This window comes from Rhineura floridana, chromosome 8, assembly GCF_030035675.1.
Source record: "Rhineura floridana isolate rRhiFlo1 chromosome 8, rRhiFlo1.hap2, whole genome shotgun sequence".
NCBI lineage: Eukaryota > Metazoa > Chordata > Lepidosauria > Squamata > Rhineuridae > Rhineura > Rhineura floridana.
Genome location: NC_084487.1, coordinates 23,222,174 through 23,238,273, shown reverse-complemented (window position 1 = coordinate 23,238,273; position 16,100 = coordinate 23,222,174). Strand labels below are relative to the sequence as shown.

General features: G+C 43.3%; 1 protein-coding gene across 23 annotated transcripts in view; it reads right to left on the bottom strand.

Moving 5' to 3' along the window:
* The window catches only part of MICAL3 (microtubule associated monooxygenase, calponin and LIM domain containing 3), a 273,115-nt gene that overhangs the window by 129,764 nt on the left and 127,251 nt on the right, over nucleotides 1-16,100 (bottom strand). For all 23 annotated transcript variants that reach the window (XM_061638561.1, XM_061638562.1, XM_061638565.1 and 20 more), the window contains 3 exons: nucleotides 10,350-10,505; nucleotides 8,560-8,660; nucleotides 5,354-5,611 (listed from right to left, as the gene is read on the bottom strand). In XM_061638561.1, the coding sequence (XP_061494545.1) occupies nucleotides 5,354-5,611; nucleotides 8,560-8,660; nucleotides 10,350-10,505 (515 nt within the window). The remainder of the gene's footprint in view (nucleotides 1-5,353; nucleotides 5,612-8,559; nucleotides 8,661-10,349; nucleotides 10,506-16,100) is intronic.

The following is a 16,100-nucleotide window of genomic DNA, read 5'->3' as shown; positions in this document are numbered from 1 at the left end:
AGCTTATTCAGATATATCAGTCAGATTTTTTTTTTTTTTGACTGATTAAACTTCTCCCGGGTAGGGAGAAACGAAGAGATTAACCTCAAAGCCTATTTTTGTTGGGACGACCAGATCTCATTAATTTATGGGACGAGGTCCAGCCGACGAAGGTGGGACGGATTTTCAACAACAAGCTCTATCTGATAAAGCGAACGTTCATCTTATCTTCTAAGAGAGAACGCACTAACAGGCAAGCACCCTTCTTTCTATATTTTTCTTTTACTTGACTTAAATTGTTGCTGTTTAAAAGAGATTTGCCAGATTGATCGGTTTTTGACATCTCACTGGGGAGCCATAACTTCTCTCTGCTACTCACTAATTAATAGCTTATCTCTGTTTTTGTTGCAAAAAGCTGTCCTGGATTTGCATTCTAAAGATATACACAGAAGAGGGATTTCTATTCCAGATTTTTATTTTGAAGAATATTATATTGTCTGAGACTACTCTCTTTTTGGTCTATTTTATTTTGACGAATCTGTTTCCTGACGACCGCCATTAATTGTTTCGATCCTGGGAACTGCATTTTGTTTACTTAAGCATGGAGAGATAAGGCTGTCTGCTCTGTTTATACTGTGATGTCACCAAGTTTGGAGTATTAACCCAATTGTTGCTGAAATAAGAAGTGGTTTTCCTATATTTTTCTTTTAAAATGGCAATTAAGAAAGTGGCTGAGAAGCTGGAAATAACTATGTTTCAGAAAATAATGGATGAGATTGAGATAACGAAACAAAACCTGCGACAGGGTTGTAAGGAGCTGAAAATTGAATTGAGTAAAATGAAGCAGGAGATTAAAGATATAGGGGTCCCTGTGAGAGAGGTGACCCTGGAAGGGGTCCCTGTGAGAGAGGAGACCCCGGAGATTGGAACAAACGTGGAACAGGAAAAAGATTTGGAGTCTATGGACTTTAGAAACAAAATCTATTGTTTGGAGACACAGGAGATTAAAGACATAGGGGTCCTTGTGAGAGAGGAGACCCTGGAGACTGGAACAGGGGTCCCTGTGAGAGAGGAGACCCTGGAGACTGGAACAGGGGTCCCTGTGAGAGAGGAGATCCCGGAGATTGGAACAAACGTGGAACAGGAACAAGATTTGGAGTCTATGGACTTTAGAAATAAAATCAATTGTTTGGAACTCAATGTTATCTCTGAAGAAATTAATGAAGATTCTAGAGATAAAGTTATCAATGGCATGGATAATCTTCTGGACTGGAATGATGTGATGGAGCCCAATATAGAGAAAATCTATGGAATTAACTGCAGCCATGTGACAATGGAAAAACTTTCAAGAGATGACCCAGTGTATTTTGAAAAAAAGAACAGAGATATGATTTTACAGCAGTATTTCAGCAACCTATTCAGAATGGATGGCAAGAAAATATTTGGGATAGAGGTAATTCCCATCAGACTCTTACTATATGACTATGGCTTTGACAGCAAGATTATTATGGAATACTGATAATGGAAGATTGGATACTGAAATTACTGGACTTAACAAGACTACTGAAGATGGAAGATGGAAAATGGAACTAATAGGGATAATAGAACAATGGCTACTGAAATTACTGAACCTAACAGATTCTGATGTGATGGATTAATTGAAATGTTTATTTTGACTATGGTTATGACAATAAGATTATCATAATTAGTAATGAGATGGATTAATCGATATGCTTATCTGGAAAAAAAAATTGATAGATATATTTCTTAAAGAATTGAAACCTCTCTTTGACTTTTTGTGGAAAGAATAAAGTAATGTTTATGAGATTTGATGATTAAGTAAGATAACTACTGGAGGAAAGTGATTTTATAATATGACTTAAGAGACAGGATTGTTATATATTATAGACTTATAACTGATTTGATCTTTGACAAATGGGAAGTCAATATTTTACTCTTTATTTTTTATTTTTGTTTTTTTTTTCTTTTTTTCTTTTTGTTTAACTATTTTTGATTTTGTTTTTTGTCTTTGAATGTTTTATGATTTCGTCTTGTATGTTTTATGAAAATCTGAATAAAAATTATTGAAAAAAAAAAAAAAGAAAATGGAAGTCTTGTCCGAATGAAGAAAATAAAAAAGAACACAAACTCTGGCAAAAGAAATGCAAGAAGACAATAAGGGATGCTAAAAAAGAATTTGAGGAGCACATTGCTAAGAACATAAAAACCAACAACAAAAAATTCTATAAATACATTCAAAGCAGGAGACCATCTAGGGAGACAATTGGACCCTTGGATGATAAGGGAGTCAAAGGTGTACTAAAGAACGATAAGGAGATTGCAGAGAAGCTAAATAAATTCTTTGCATCTGTCTTCACAGTGGAAGATATAGGGCAGATCCCTGAACCTGAACTAACATTTGCAGGAAGGGATTCTGAGGAACTAAGACAAATAGTGGTAACGAGAGAGGAAGTTCTAAGCTTAATGGACAATATAAAAACTGACAAATCACCGGGCCCGGATGGCATCCACCCGAGAGTTCTCAAAGAACTCAAAGGTGAAATTGCTGATCTGCTAACTAAAATATGTAACTTGTCCCTCGGGTCCTCCTCCGTGCCTGAGGACTGGAAAGTGGCAAATGTAACGCCAATCTTCAAAAAGGGATCCAGAGGGGATCCCGGAAATTACAGGCCACTTAGCTTAACTTCTGTCCCTGGAAAACTGGTAGAAAGTATTATTAAAGCTAGATTAACTAAGCACATAGAAGAACAAGCCTTGCTGAAGCAGAGCCAGCATGGCTTCTGCAAGGGAAAGTCCTGTCTCAGTAACCTATTAGAATTCTTTGAGAGTGTCAACAAGCATATAGATAGAGGTGATCCAGTGGACATAGTGTACTTAGACTTTCAAAAAGCGTTTGACAAGGTACCTCACCAAAGGCTTCTGAGGAAGCTTAGCAGTCATGGAATAAGAGGAGAGGTCCTCTTGTGGATAAGAAATTGGTTAAGAAGCAGAAAGCAGAGAGTAGGAATAAACAGACAGTTCTCCCAATGGAGGGCTGTAGAAAGTGGAGTCCCTCAAGGATCAGTATTGGGACCTGTACTTTTCAACTTGTTCATTAATGACCTAGAATTAGGAGTGAGCAGTGAAGTGGCCAAGTTTGCTGATGACACTAAATTGTTCAGGGTTGTTAAAACAAAAAGGGATTGCGAAGAGCTCCAAAAAGACCTCTCCAAACTGAGTGAATGGGCGGAAAAATGGCAAATGCAATTCAATATAAACAAGTGTAAAATTATGCATATTGGAGCAAAAAATCTGAATTTCACATATACGCTCATGGGGTCTGAACTGGCGGTGACCGACCAGGAGAGAGACCTCGGGGTTGTAGTGGACAGCACGATGAAAATGTTGACCCAGTGTGCGGCAGCTGTGAAAAAGGCAAATTCCATGCTAGCAATAATTAGGAAAGGTATTGAAAATAAAACAGCCGATATCATAATGCCGTTATATAAATCTATGGTGCGGCCGCATTTGGAATACTGTGTACAGTTCTGGTCGCCTCATCTCAAAAAGGATATTATAGAGTTGGAAAAGGTTCAGAAGAGGGCAACCAGAATGATCAAGGGGATGGAGCGACTCCCTTACGAGGAAAGGTTGCAGCATTTGGGGCTTTTTAGTTTAGAGAAAAGGCGGGTCAGAGGAGACATGATAGAAGTGTATAAAATTATGCATGGCATTGAGAAAGTGGATAGAGAAAAGTTCTTCTCCCTCTCTCATAATACTAGAACTCGTGGACATTCAAAGAAGCTGAATGTTGGAAGATTCAGGACAGACAAAAGGAAGTACTTCTTTACTCAGCGCATAGTTAAACTATGGAATTTGCTCCCACAAGATGCAGTAATGGCCACCCGCTTGGACGGCTTTAAAAGAAGATTAGACAAATTCATGGAGGACAGGGCTATCAATGGCTACTAGCCATGATGGCTGTGCTCTGCCACCCTAGTCAGAGGCAGCATGCTTCTGAAAACCAGTTGCCGGAAGCCTCAGGAGGGGAGAGTGTTCTTGCACTCGGGTCCTGCTTGCGGGCTTCCCCCAGGCACCTGGTTGGCCACTGTGAGAACAGGATGCTGGACTAGATGGGCCACTGGCCTGATCCAGCAGGCTCTTCTTATGTTCTTACTCCCTTCTGTTTTCCCCAGCATTATTATCTTTTCTAGTGAATCAGGTCTTCTCATGATGTGTCCAAAGTATGATAACCTCAGTTTCATCATTTTAGCTTCTAACGGTAGTTCTGTTTTAATTTGTTCTAACACCCAATTATTTGTCTTTTTCACAGTCCATGGTATCTGCAAAGCTCTCCTCCAACACCACATTTCAAATGTGTTGATTTTTCTCTTATCTGCTTTTTTCACTGTCCAACTTTCACATCCATACACAGAGATTGGGAATACCATGGTCTGAATGATCCTGACTTTAGTGTTCAATGATACATTTTTGCATTTGAGGACCTTTTCTAGTTCTCTTATAGCTGCCCTCCCCAGTTCTAGCCTTCTTCTGTCTATTACTTTAATAAAAAGAGGAAACACCACTGTCAAGTCTGAGTCTCTCCACTTCAGGGAGGACAGCTCACCTTATTAGAGTATGCAATTTGTTTTAAAATTATTCACTCAAAAAGAAATTATACATTTGTTTCTTGGAGAAGGATTCAGAAGCAGTTTGTGGATAAATAGAGAGCAACTAATGTGCCATTCCTATTCAAAATGACTAGATGGTGATGAAAGCTACCTTTTACTACAGCCCTCCGCTCATTTGCAGAAAAAATGTATTTATTCTCTATGCACACTGGATTGTATCCAACAGAGTCTCTCAGCAGGATAATGCTTCTGTCAGTGGAACTGGGGGGGGATTTTCTGCGATTCCCCTCCCCATACCTGTATCCCCCCCAATCTGCTCTGGAGGGTGCCCCAACTCCCTATGGCAGACTTACAGAGTGTGTGGAAAGGGTACAGGCAGGAAGAGGAACCACAGAAAATTGCTTCCCTTGCCATTCCACTGACAGTAACCTTACCAACTGACCACCGTTTAATACAACCTATTATTTTCAAATATTGTTTTTCTTCACCCATTTTTCCCTCCAGATTAATTTTTCTGATCTACATCTATGGCAAACCCCTCAACCCACATGAAACCATTTCTATATTTGACTGCAGAGTCTTGCAAGGACCTTTCTTTCTGTTGCAAAGTGCCATGCACACCAACAACACTCCATTAATAATACAAAATGTTGCTCACTGCCCTGAGTACCTGTGATGTGAAAGGACATAAAAACAAAGCCATTTAAAAACAAGAAACAGTGAAACCATTTAAGGAAACAAACCTCTAACAGACTGTCCCCAACCAACGCCACAAGCAGCTGGTGGCCATTTACTTCTCGAACCATAGCTGCGTTCTCTGAGGCATACATGCATGTGAAGTCAAACATGGCAACGTCAGGCTGTCCGTAGTGATTGATGGCAAAGTCCAGCGATGGCAGCTGCTGATTAGTTGAGAAGTCGGCTGCCTCCCTGGCATAACTGAGCAAAGCCTCCTGGTCCACATTCTCCCGTGAAAGCAGCAGCTCTGTATCTGCATAGTCCTGCCAGGCAAGAAAAAAGGATCAGAGACCGTGGTACAGCCAGAAGGCACATGATGCATTCTTACTGCTTAAACCGAGTAGTCAGTTGCCTCAACAGAAGACCACCTAGGAGCCTTTTCTAAGCTGTTCTAACTTTCTTAGCAGTAGAGCCAAGTAAAACAGACTTTGCATAAGAACTGCGCAGGTGGACGAGCTTGCGATGCAGTGGGCCAACATCTGAGGTGAATTTTGGCATGTCAGTGAAATGGATTGTCATCAGCACTAACAGTTTCCATTACAGTTGCCCTGGGGCTACAGAACTGAAGTACAGCAAACCCTGGCCTCTACTATTAGCCAGAAGACTAAAGACAACTGGGAAGATGCTCCTTAGCTTCCCAAAAAGAACATCACGGAGAGGGGGGGACCAGCTTGGCCCCATCCATCAACCAAAGGAGGAGCAGCTGCAGGGGACTTCTTCCCCTCTCCCTGCTAGAAACAACACTTATAAGGACTTCATAGGTCAGAAGTAGTACCTAAGTGGCTTCCTTTGCTCCTCCTTCCCAATGCCTTTATCTGGCATCCCACTCCTTTTAGAATGTGAACCTGAGAACAGGGACCATCTTATTGATTGTTGTAAGCCACTCTGGGAGCCTTTCAGCTGAAGAGCAGGATAAAAATACTTCATATAAAATAACAAGAACAAATACTTATTTTGGCCTCAGTAGCATTCACACAACAATATGTACTAATATAACTGTTCAATCCACATATTGGTGGTTAAAAGACACAACCCTCTCCTGACGCACTTTTCATGGAACAGTATAGATGCTTTTTTTTCCTGGATAGAAGTTTACTCTGCACACAAAGCAGCAGCACCTATTTGCCTGTTTACTGAGTTCAGTGACACAGTGGTGAAACAGATATGGCAGCACATACAAAGCAAACTCTACCACCACTGAGAATTAAAGCTACTAACAGTGTCTTTCAGGACCACTGACAGTCATATTTACCAGGGCTGTGGAGTCGGTACGCCAGGCCTTCGACTCCGACGCCTCTATTTTTCTACTGTCCGACTCCGACTCCTTCAAAAATGGCAAATGTATATTAACTAGTAATAACTAATTTACTGTAGTAAAATGGTAGCACAAGGCATTTCATCACCACCATGTGAATCCAGAGCTTGGAAAAGTTACTTTTTTGAACTACAACTCCCACGAGCCCAATCCCTGGGGCTGATGGGAGTTGTAGTTTTAAAAAGTAACTTTTCCAAGCTCTGGATTCACATGGTGGTGATGAAATGCCTTGTGCTACCATTTTACTACAGTAAATTTGTTATTACTAGTTAATATACATTTGCCATTTATGAAGGAGTCGGAATCGGAGTTGGTACATTTCTACCGACTCCGACTCCACCCAAAATTGCTCCCAACTCCAACTCCGACTCCGACTCCACAGCCCTGATATTTACAGTAACTTATATACAGGTGCAATTAGCTCCTGATTTTTAATGAATGTTTCTGGGAGTATTTTGACAGCCACACTGCTTATGAACTTTCATTTGACAACCTAGTGACCTCTTTGCTTCACACTTAGGATAAACATTCATCTGATTCAAACATTGTCCTAGAAGAATGATGTAACAATCAATTACAAGTCAGCAGAACAGTAAGCAAGCATTATAGTGATAGAATGATGGTGCTAGAGCAGTCTCATGCCCATATTTATTTAAATATTTTGAAGTATTTATAGTTTTACCCTTTTTAATCAGAAAACCAGGGTAGTCAAACAATTGAAAACCAACAAGTAACATTAATGAAACCACAGCTTCAAACACAAAATAAACTTCAAACATAAATCATAGTTTATTAAATCCAAACCATGCATTATGCAGTGACTGTGCTAACACAAAGCCCAAGCACTTCAAACAAAACTATGCAACCAGACTAACTATACAGCAAGGACCCCATCAGTGGATACTCTACAACATCAAACAATTTTTTTAAGTTATCAAAGAAGGAGCAAAACGGAATACTTAGAGAACAAAATATTAAATTACTGCATTTCCAGGGACTATTATATTTTCCAAATAGCAATTTGGGACAGAATTCTGTTTTGGCATGCAAACCAATCCTTTAATGAGTGGTCTACAATAGATGCAACACCATCAAGCATATAGTGCAGGGATGGGGAACCTTTGGCCCTGCAGATGTTGCTGAACTACAACTCCCATCAACCCCAGAAAGCATAGCCAATGGGCAGGGATTATAGGAGTTCTAGTTCAGCATCATCTGCAGGGTCAAAGTTTCCCTATCCCTGAGTTAGTGTAACACAGGGAGAGTTTTGGGGCATATATCCTTAGGAGTATACGCCAAAATAAAGATTCAGTGTTATAGTTGGAATCTCTTCGTTGCATCTTTTAAAAATATTTCTTTCCTTACAAATGAAACCATCAACGAACCTGTTACCACACCTAAATGCTATCTTTGGAAAGGGTGCCAGATAAAATTCCTTCAGGACCCATAGCCTGTAAAACACCAGCTGGCCATACCTGATCAAGAGGGAGGTTGGGAGAACAAAGAGTCAAACACAGAAATGAGCCACAGCTAACTGAACATTTCAGGTAGCACCCCCAAAACAGTAGGACTTGGTGACCAAAAATTTCTGCTACCAAAAATTTCTACTACCAAAAATATTACACTGCCCAGAGCATTCGGGCATTGTTTTCTTAAAACATCTTCCTCCACCTCCCAAAAAAACAAACAACCAATCCCCACACAAAGCAATACTACAACCCCATGAGCTTTTCTAATAGGCCTGAGACAAAGTCTTCCATTCATCAAGACTTAAGTAACGTTTACATAAAATGTATGTAAGTTTATGTAAAATTTAGAAAACAGATAAACCATTTGCTCAAAAAAATTCTCCAAGCAGTATACAGAGGTTTCATAGAGGCTTAATACAGCACTCACATGTAATATTACTCCTTTATCCAGTAAGCTTTGCTTTTTGGCAGTCATGACAAAGTAGTGGGTGTCATCTTTGTAGTAGACAATGTTCTCTAGATCAATGCCTGTTAGAAGAAAGACAGAATCAAGCAGTGGCAGGGTAAATGAGCTAGAAAACATTATACCACCATTAACAGGATATATGTCAATTTAACAAGTTTGTTCACCTGATTCTAAAGACTATTCAAAATTTAGTTCATGAGCCACAGTTATCCAGGGAGTCCTCCCTACTCCAAACTGACATGTTTATTACAGCAGCAGAAACTATTTCAGATTGTTTAAGGAAGGAAATACAATTCACAGAGTACCAATTCACTAAGGATGTGCAGAATTCTGAATTTCAAATTTACATCCAGTAGCAAAATAGAGTACAGCAAGAGATAAAGGCAGATAAGTTATGGTCTTTTACTGGACCTGTATTTAACTGGACCAGCATAGTTACTCCAATCCTCACACTAATACATATATTTGCAACATACACAACCACTTCTTCTAAACAAGGACTGGGATTCTGAAAAGTAAAAAAAAAATGAAGTAAGCATTCAAGACAATATTTTTAAATCCATCAGTTGTAACACACCGCAATGGAAGAACACAATTCCAAGTAATTAGTACTGGCTTTAACACTGTTATTATTCATCTGCAGGACCACCAAATGTGCCAGGCATCCACAGGAAAAAGCAAAAGATTTATTTGGAGAGCAGTAATTGTATAACAATGCATTGGCTAGCTCCCTCTCCAAAGGACATCCTGTGCATGAAACTGCTCTGGGCAGTTTATCTTCTGAAATTCTCATTTCACTTTATTTTAAGCACCATTTTAAAAGTTAGATACTGCAGAATGTATTGCATGGGGCCCTCCCAATGACTTCATCTTATAGGTCCTTGCAAGATCACCTCAGGAGAGTACTCATAGGGGGAAAAACTGCCATAAAGATGCTCCCCACACTACTACAAGGTGCTGGTTAAGAAAAGGACTTACGTTTTCAAAATTGTAAATGCCCAGGATGCAAACTTCTGCCAACAGGAATACAAGGCATATAAAATTTTTGATCTCAACAGATGCCACCCAGAACTTCTATGTCCATAACTGAACAAGCAGTCCTGGAGGAATGTTCATTTCTCAAGGTTCTACAACACTGAGCCAAATAAAGGGGTGCCACAAGACAACACATAACACAGAACCTCTTTAGATGTGCATACAGTTCCTACAGCTGCTCCCAAAATCAACAGGATAATATCTGAAGTGTTCCATCAAGTGGGCTGCTAAGATGCCACGGTTAGGATCCATGTAGGGGACATAGTTCCCAAGTGTCCGGGCATCACCTGTGTGGTTACTAACCATGATGGTCACAGCATGATCATGAGATCTTAGACACTTACTTGCCAGAACTGGAGCAACTGCAGGACCAGCAGCACCACCACCACCATTAAGCGGACAGCTAAGTGGATGAGTGATTTATTAGCACAGAAAGGAGACTATCATGAGAATCAGTCACAGTGAAAACATACCACAGAAAGTCGTATCACCCTTTTCTTAGCTTATACTCTCTGCATGTGGACTGTGAGGCCACACTAACTGCTCCAGAAGTAGTGCAATCAAAACAACTCCAGATACTACTTCTGGCACCCAAACTCCCAACCACGATCGGCCAGCAGCCACCTCCAAGTAGTACAAAGAAGTCAGAAAAACCGAAGTGATCAAAGATGTGGGCAAAAGTGCCACATATTTATCTTAGGACCATTTCTACAAACCTGTGGCTTCTCGCAGATCCTGGAAGAATTTCTGATTAAATATGAAGGCTACACCGCTGATCTCTTCAACTTTGGCTTCTGCGGTAGTATTGCGGTTGATGAAGTTTGCCGTGATGGCAATTGCCAGCTTGCCACGGAACTCTTTTCGACGAAACCCTACAGAACAGAAAAGGGAACAATGAAACAGACCTCTGGTTCAAGGGTCTCAGTGTGACAACAGAAGGGCCAGCTGAGCAGACAAAGGAGGGCTCAATGACTATGGGAGTGCCTTGGAGAAGCCACTGTTTAAAAAAAGGTAGCAGGGGCAAGATGGAGCAGTAGAGACAACCGGATTAGAACACAAGACCCAGAATTTTACTAAGCTGCAAAAAACGGGGGGGAAACTAGCGCTGTTTCATCTACCAAAGTTCGCACATACAGCAATATACCTAATGTATACCCTATAAGGGACAGACCCTCTGATTTCACTAAGTGTGCAATAAAACATATATATTCGCCTTCCACAGTACATTCTGGATATTTACTTAATATGCAAGGCATGTAGCAGTCCTCAAAGTTGCTTCCAATGTTACTTTGCCCCTGACCTATGGCTGAATGCAGATAATGCACCAAGTAGTAACTCAGGACAGTGGGTTTACTAGTAGACAGCAAGAAGGTCAATCTGCCCATCTGGGGAGGGGAAGAACTTTTGCACTCTTCTTCCTGTGAAGAAGAAGTGCAATAAAATGGAAATTTGTCTTGCTGTGACTTTCTGTTTACTGGGGATCATGGATGACATTCTTGATAGGGATGACGCCTCCCACTAGAAGGAACAGGCAGGGTTCACTAAAGCCTTTTGCCTCCTCTCCAGGGGAAGTAGTCATCTCTCTCACCAGACTGACTGGCAGAGCAGACAACTCTTCGACCCCACGGCAACATTCCAACTTCAACACTGTTGATCACTGAAAGCTAACCTTTTGAGAAACTGTATGAAACAGAAAAAGAGAAACCAACAGGGAACAGAGCAAAATAGGGCTTAACCATACCAAAGTAGAACAGCCACCCCCAAAACCCAGTGGAGCACACACACGGAAAGGACAGAAAAATGCCTACCATATGTACAGCAGCGGTGGGAGCCATAAACCCCACCCCCTCAGGTTGCCACCATAGGAAGGAGAGGTGGGCGGAATGTGATCCATCATTCCCAGTAAACAGAAGGTACAGTTTGTACTTACCGTAAACGCTAGTTCTTCATGAATGACAAGAGGTCTCCACGTGGGTTCTACAGCTCCCCCTACAGCTCGAAGACAGGAACACTGCAGGAAACGTTTTTTGCTCCTCCCTCCTTGCTGAGGCTCAGTTTTCATTCTTGTAGAGCTCTGCCAACAGCCTCAGCTCATTATTTTGAGAAGAATATAGTAAAAAACACAACAGGTGTTAAGAACATGCAAACGTAACAGTAATGAAGGAAGTCAGAAATGTGCTCAGGTGTGGCACTGTAACTATAATCCCATATAGCCACTCATTTTAGGGAGGGCCGTGGAGACCTCTTGTCAGTCATGAAGAATTAGCGTTTACGGGAAGTACAAACTGTACCTTCTCTCATGAATGACAGAGGTCTCCACGTGGGACGTACTAAAGCTACGACCTAGGGTGGGTCAGCTGGAGGCAAAACCTGTTGGAGAACTCTGCAACCAAAGGAAGCTTCCGCTGATGCATAGAGGTCAATTTTATAATGCCGTGTAAAGGTAGAAGGGGAGGACCATGTAGCTGTCCTGCAGATCTCATCTGTGGAGGCATTGGTGGAAAAAGCTGCCATAGTAGCTGCTGACCTAGTGGAATGATCAGTAAGATGTAATGGAGAGGGCAGGTGTGAAGCCTCGTGTGCTAGAGAAATACACTCTGCGAGCTGATGTGATAGCAATCAGGAATATCAGTTTGAATAACAAGATCCTGAGAGGGACTGAACATAGCAGCTCGAAAGGAGGCTTCGGAAGAGCTGTGAGGATGGTGTGCAGACTCCAAGATGGAAATCTATGCTGTACTGGAGGACTTAGCGCGACAGCCCCTCGAAGGAACCGTTTGAGAAAAGGATGTGCTGCTAGTGAGGTATTGTTGTCGGGAAGCAGGATAGATGAGAGAGCCGATGTTTGTCGTTTTAGAGTATTTGGCCGCATGCCAGCCTGGAGGCCATCTTGTAGAAATTGCAGAACTTGAGCTACCGCAGCTGTCTCTGAGTGGATATTTTGTTTGGCGCACCATGAGGAAAAGGCTGTCCACATAGATTGGTAGCTTTTAATGGTAGAAGGGCGCCTTGCAGACAGGATGGTAGACACTACCTCAGGGGAGAATCCTGATGCTAGCAGCCAGTTGCGCTCAATCTCCATGTGGCTTATCTGAGCCATTGTGGGTTCGGGTGCAGGAGAGGACCCTGATGAAGCAGATCATGGCGTACCGGTAGGTGAAACGGCGGGTCTTGCGCCAGGCGCACTATGTCCAAGAACCACGGATGTCTCGGCCAGTATGGTGCCACTAGGACTACATGAGCCGTTTCTGACCTGATTTTCTTCAGTACTCTGGACAGTAATGGGGTCAGTGGAAATGCATAGAGTAGTCCTTCTGGCCAGGTTAGTGCTAAGGCGTCCAGTTCTTCTGCTGTTCGACTGCTGAATCGAGAGAAGAACCTCTCCGTCTGGTGATTGTCTTCTGACGCAAACAGGTCTACTTGGAAGTTTCTGAACTTCGTTTGGAGAGACTGAAATACCTCCGCATTCAGAGCCCACTCGCCTGGGAAGAGCTGTTGTCTGCTCAACCAATCTGCCGCTATGTTGAGACGGCCTTGGATGTATTCTGCTGAGACCGATGAGAGGTGTTTTCTGCCCATAGAAGCATTGAGGTGGCCTCGAGATTCAGAGCTCTGGAGCAGGTACCTCCCTGTTTGATCAGGTAAGCCCATGTCAATGTGTTGTCGGTACGTATGAGGACGTCTGGAAAGGGAAAAATTGGTGCAAAGTATCGGAGGGCCAGATGTGCTGCCCTCAATTCCAACCAGTTGATGCTCCTGGTTGCCTCTGTTGTCGACCAACGGTCTTGAACGTGTTGTCCCTGGCAGTGCGCTCCCCAACCCTGGAGACTGGTGTCGGTGGTGATGACTGTCCTGGGAGGGTCTTGCAGTAGAACCCCTCTGGATAGATTTCAAATAGCCGTCAACCATATGAGGGAGCGTTTGACTGGAGCTGGAAGGGAAATGTGACGATGGGTGCATAATGCAATGTCTGATTGAAACTGAAGTAGGAAGGTTTGGAGTGGGCGGGAGTGCAGGCGCGCCCAAGGAGTAATCCCTATCGCTGATGCCATCATGCCTAGTAGTTTGGCAAGCAACATCACATCTGGAGATCAAATCCATAAGAGGGTCGTTGCTAGTGCTGTAATGTTCTGAACCCTCTGTGGTGACAGGGAAATAAATTGCTGAGCTATGTCTATAATTGTCCCGAGATGAAGCAGTTGCTGAGAAGGTGTTAGGTGGCTCTTCCGATAATTTATAAGGAAGCCATGCTCGTGGAGGAATTTCAGTGCAAAGTGGACGTCCTGTTGGGCTTGACGAACGGAGTTGGACCAGATCAGGAGGTAGTCTAAATAAGGGTAGATGTGAAGTCCTCGCATGTGAAGACCCGCAACTAGCATCACCATGGCTTTGGTAAATAGGTGTGGGGCTGACGCCAGGCCAAATGGTAGGGCCTTGTACTGAAAATGGTGACCATTGTAGCAGAAGCGGAGCAGTCGCCTGTGGGACGGAAATATGGGGATGTGGAGGTAGGCCTCCTTTAGGTCTATTGACGCTAGAAAATCATGTGGTAGGAGGGCTTCTCTTATGGACATCAGTGTCTCCATCCGGAAGGATCTGGGGGTCACAAATTGGTTTAGGAATTTGAGGTCGAGTACCCCACACCAGGATCCGTCCTTTTTTCCGACCAAGAAGAAGATGGAATAAAGCCCTGAGAATAGCTCTTCTGAGGGAACTTCTTCTATGGCTGAGATATCCAACAGGTGAAGAATCTCGTCTGATATTGCTAGGTGCTTTTTTATGGACTTGGCTATGGGAGAAGGAAGGAATCTGGTGGGTGGATATTCTGTCAGTTCTATCCTGTATCCGTCTTTGACAATGGAGAACACCCACTTGTCTTGGGTCGTGTCTTGTCAGCGGGAGGCAAAATGGGCTAGACAGCATCCTACTTGCAGGGGCGGCAGTGAGTCAGAAACGTCTGTTCTGACGTCCCTGTCTGGTCTGGTTAGTGGAGGTTCTGGCGGAAGGGTTTTGAGGCTTCTGTGTAAACCTCTGCCTGGTCCAGCAGGAGCGTCCGCTTTTGAAGTTACGGGCTCTATTGCTGAATCTGGATCTCCGAAAGGACTGAAAAGAGTAGGAGGGGGTGGCAGTGCATTTAAATATGCGCTTGTCATCTCGCTTTTGGGATCGCATCACTTTCTTCTTATCTCTGGTCTCTACCAGAACTTCATTCAGTGCCTCTTCGCCAAAGAGCTTGGCACCTGAGAAGGGGACAGAAGCTAAGTTAGCCCAGGAAGCTGCATCCACATCCCAGTGGTTGAGCCAAATATGCCTTCTAGCAACTAGTGCTGCTGCCATTGCCCTGTGGGAGAATTGGGAATAATCCATGGTGGCATCCGCTATGAATGCCAGTGATCTAGAAACTTTGAGAAGGGTTTTTCTGACTCTAGCTGGATTTCTATTCACGTCATCCAGAAGGTCTTCAGTCCATAACAGTGCTGCTCTCGCAAATACAGAAGCTGAAGTGGATGCTCTAATTGATAGCGCATTAGCTTCGTGGGAGTGCTTCAGGGCCACGTCAGATTTACGTTCTATGGGGTCCTTTAACTGGGCATCCCCATCTCGCGACAAAAGGGCATGGGATAGTAGAGCAGAAACAGGCCCATCCACAGCCAGAATGCAGAGTTGGTTCATCACTTCAGCATCTAGAACATAAAACTTATTGGCATAGTTAATACACTTTCTGCACTGGAGGGGCAAGTCCCACTCTAACTTCATAATATTTTGGAAAGACGTGGGTAAAGGCATGGACCTAGTGGAAGGTTTAGGGACAGGCAGAACCATGGAGCTCTTAGATAGGGGCTCCTGTTGTTTCTGCGTGACCTTTAAATCCAGGGCTGCCACCACTTTACAGAAAAGGGGGGCGAAGTGAACCTCCACGAACAGTCTGGCAGAACCGATGTCATTTAATCTGAGCCTTCGCTCCATTCCCCTTCCTCCATATTAGGATCTCTGTCCTCATCAGAGTGGCCTGCGTCTAGGGAGAGGCCTTGCTGAGTGCTGTGGCCTCTGGCCACATCATAAGGGGAAGGACAGGGCACCCTATCAGGGTGAAGAGGCTCAGGAGCGGGTCTCTTGTTTGCTGGGGGGGGGGGGGAAGCATCAGCATTTTCCCGCATTAAAAGAGAAGGCTGCTTAGGGGGCCTGCCGCTAGCCAGCTCTGCAGCCAGTTCTCCAATCATGGCCTCTTTAAGTTGTTGCAGTATGGCAGGGGATAGCAGGTCCAATAAAGACAATTGCTGCTGTTGAGGCATTACATTTGAGGCATGTTGGGAGGGGGGAGTGTGCATGCCCTGACTAGGAGGAACATACCTTCTCTGCCCCTCATTTTTGGATGACAAACGCTCCAGTTCCCTAGGCCTGGCGGGGGGGCAGGAGTGGATCGCGGAGGCTGAATAGCAGATGTGGTCACAGCACTAATTTCAGGC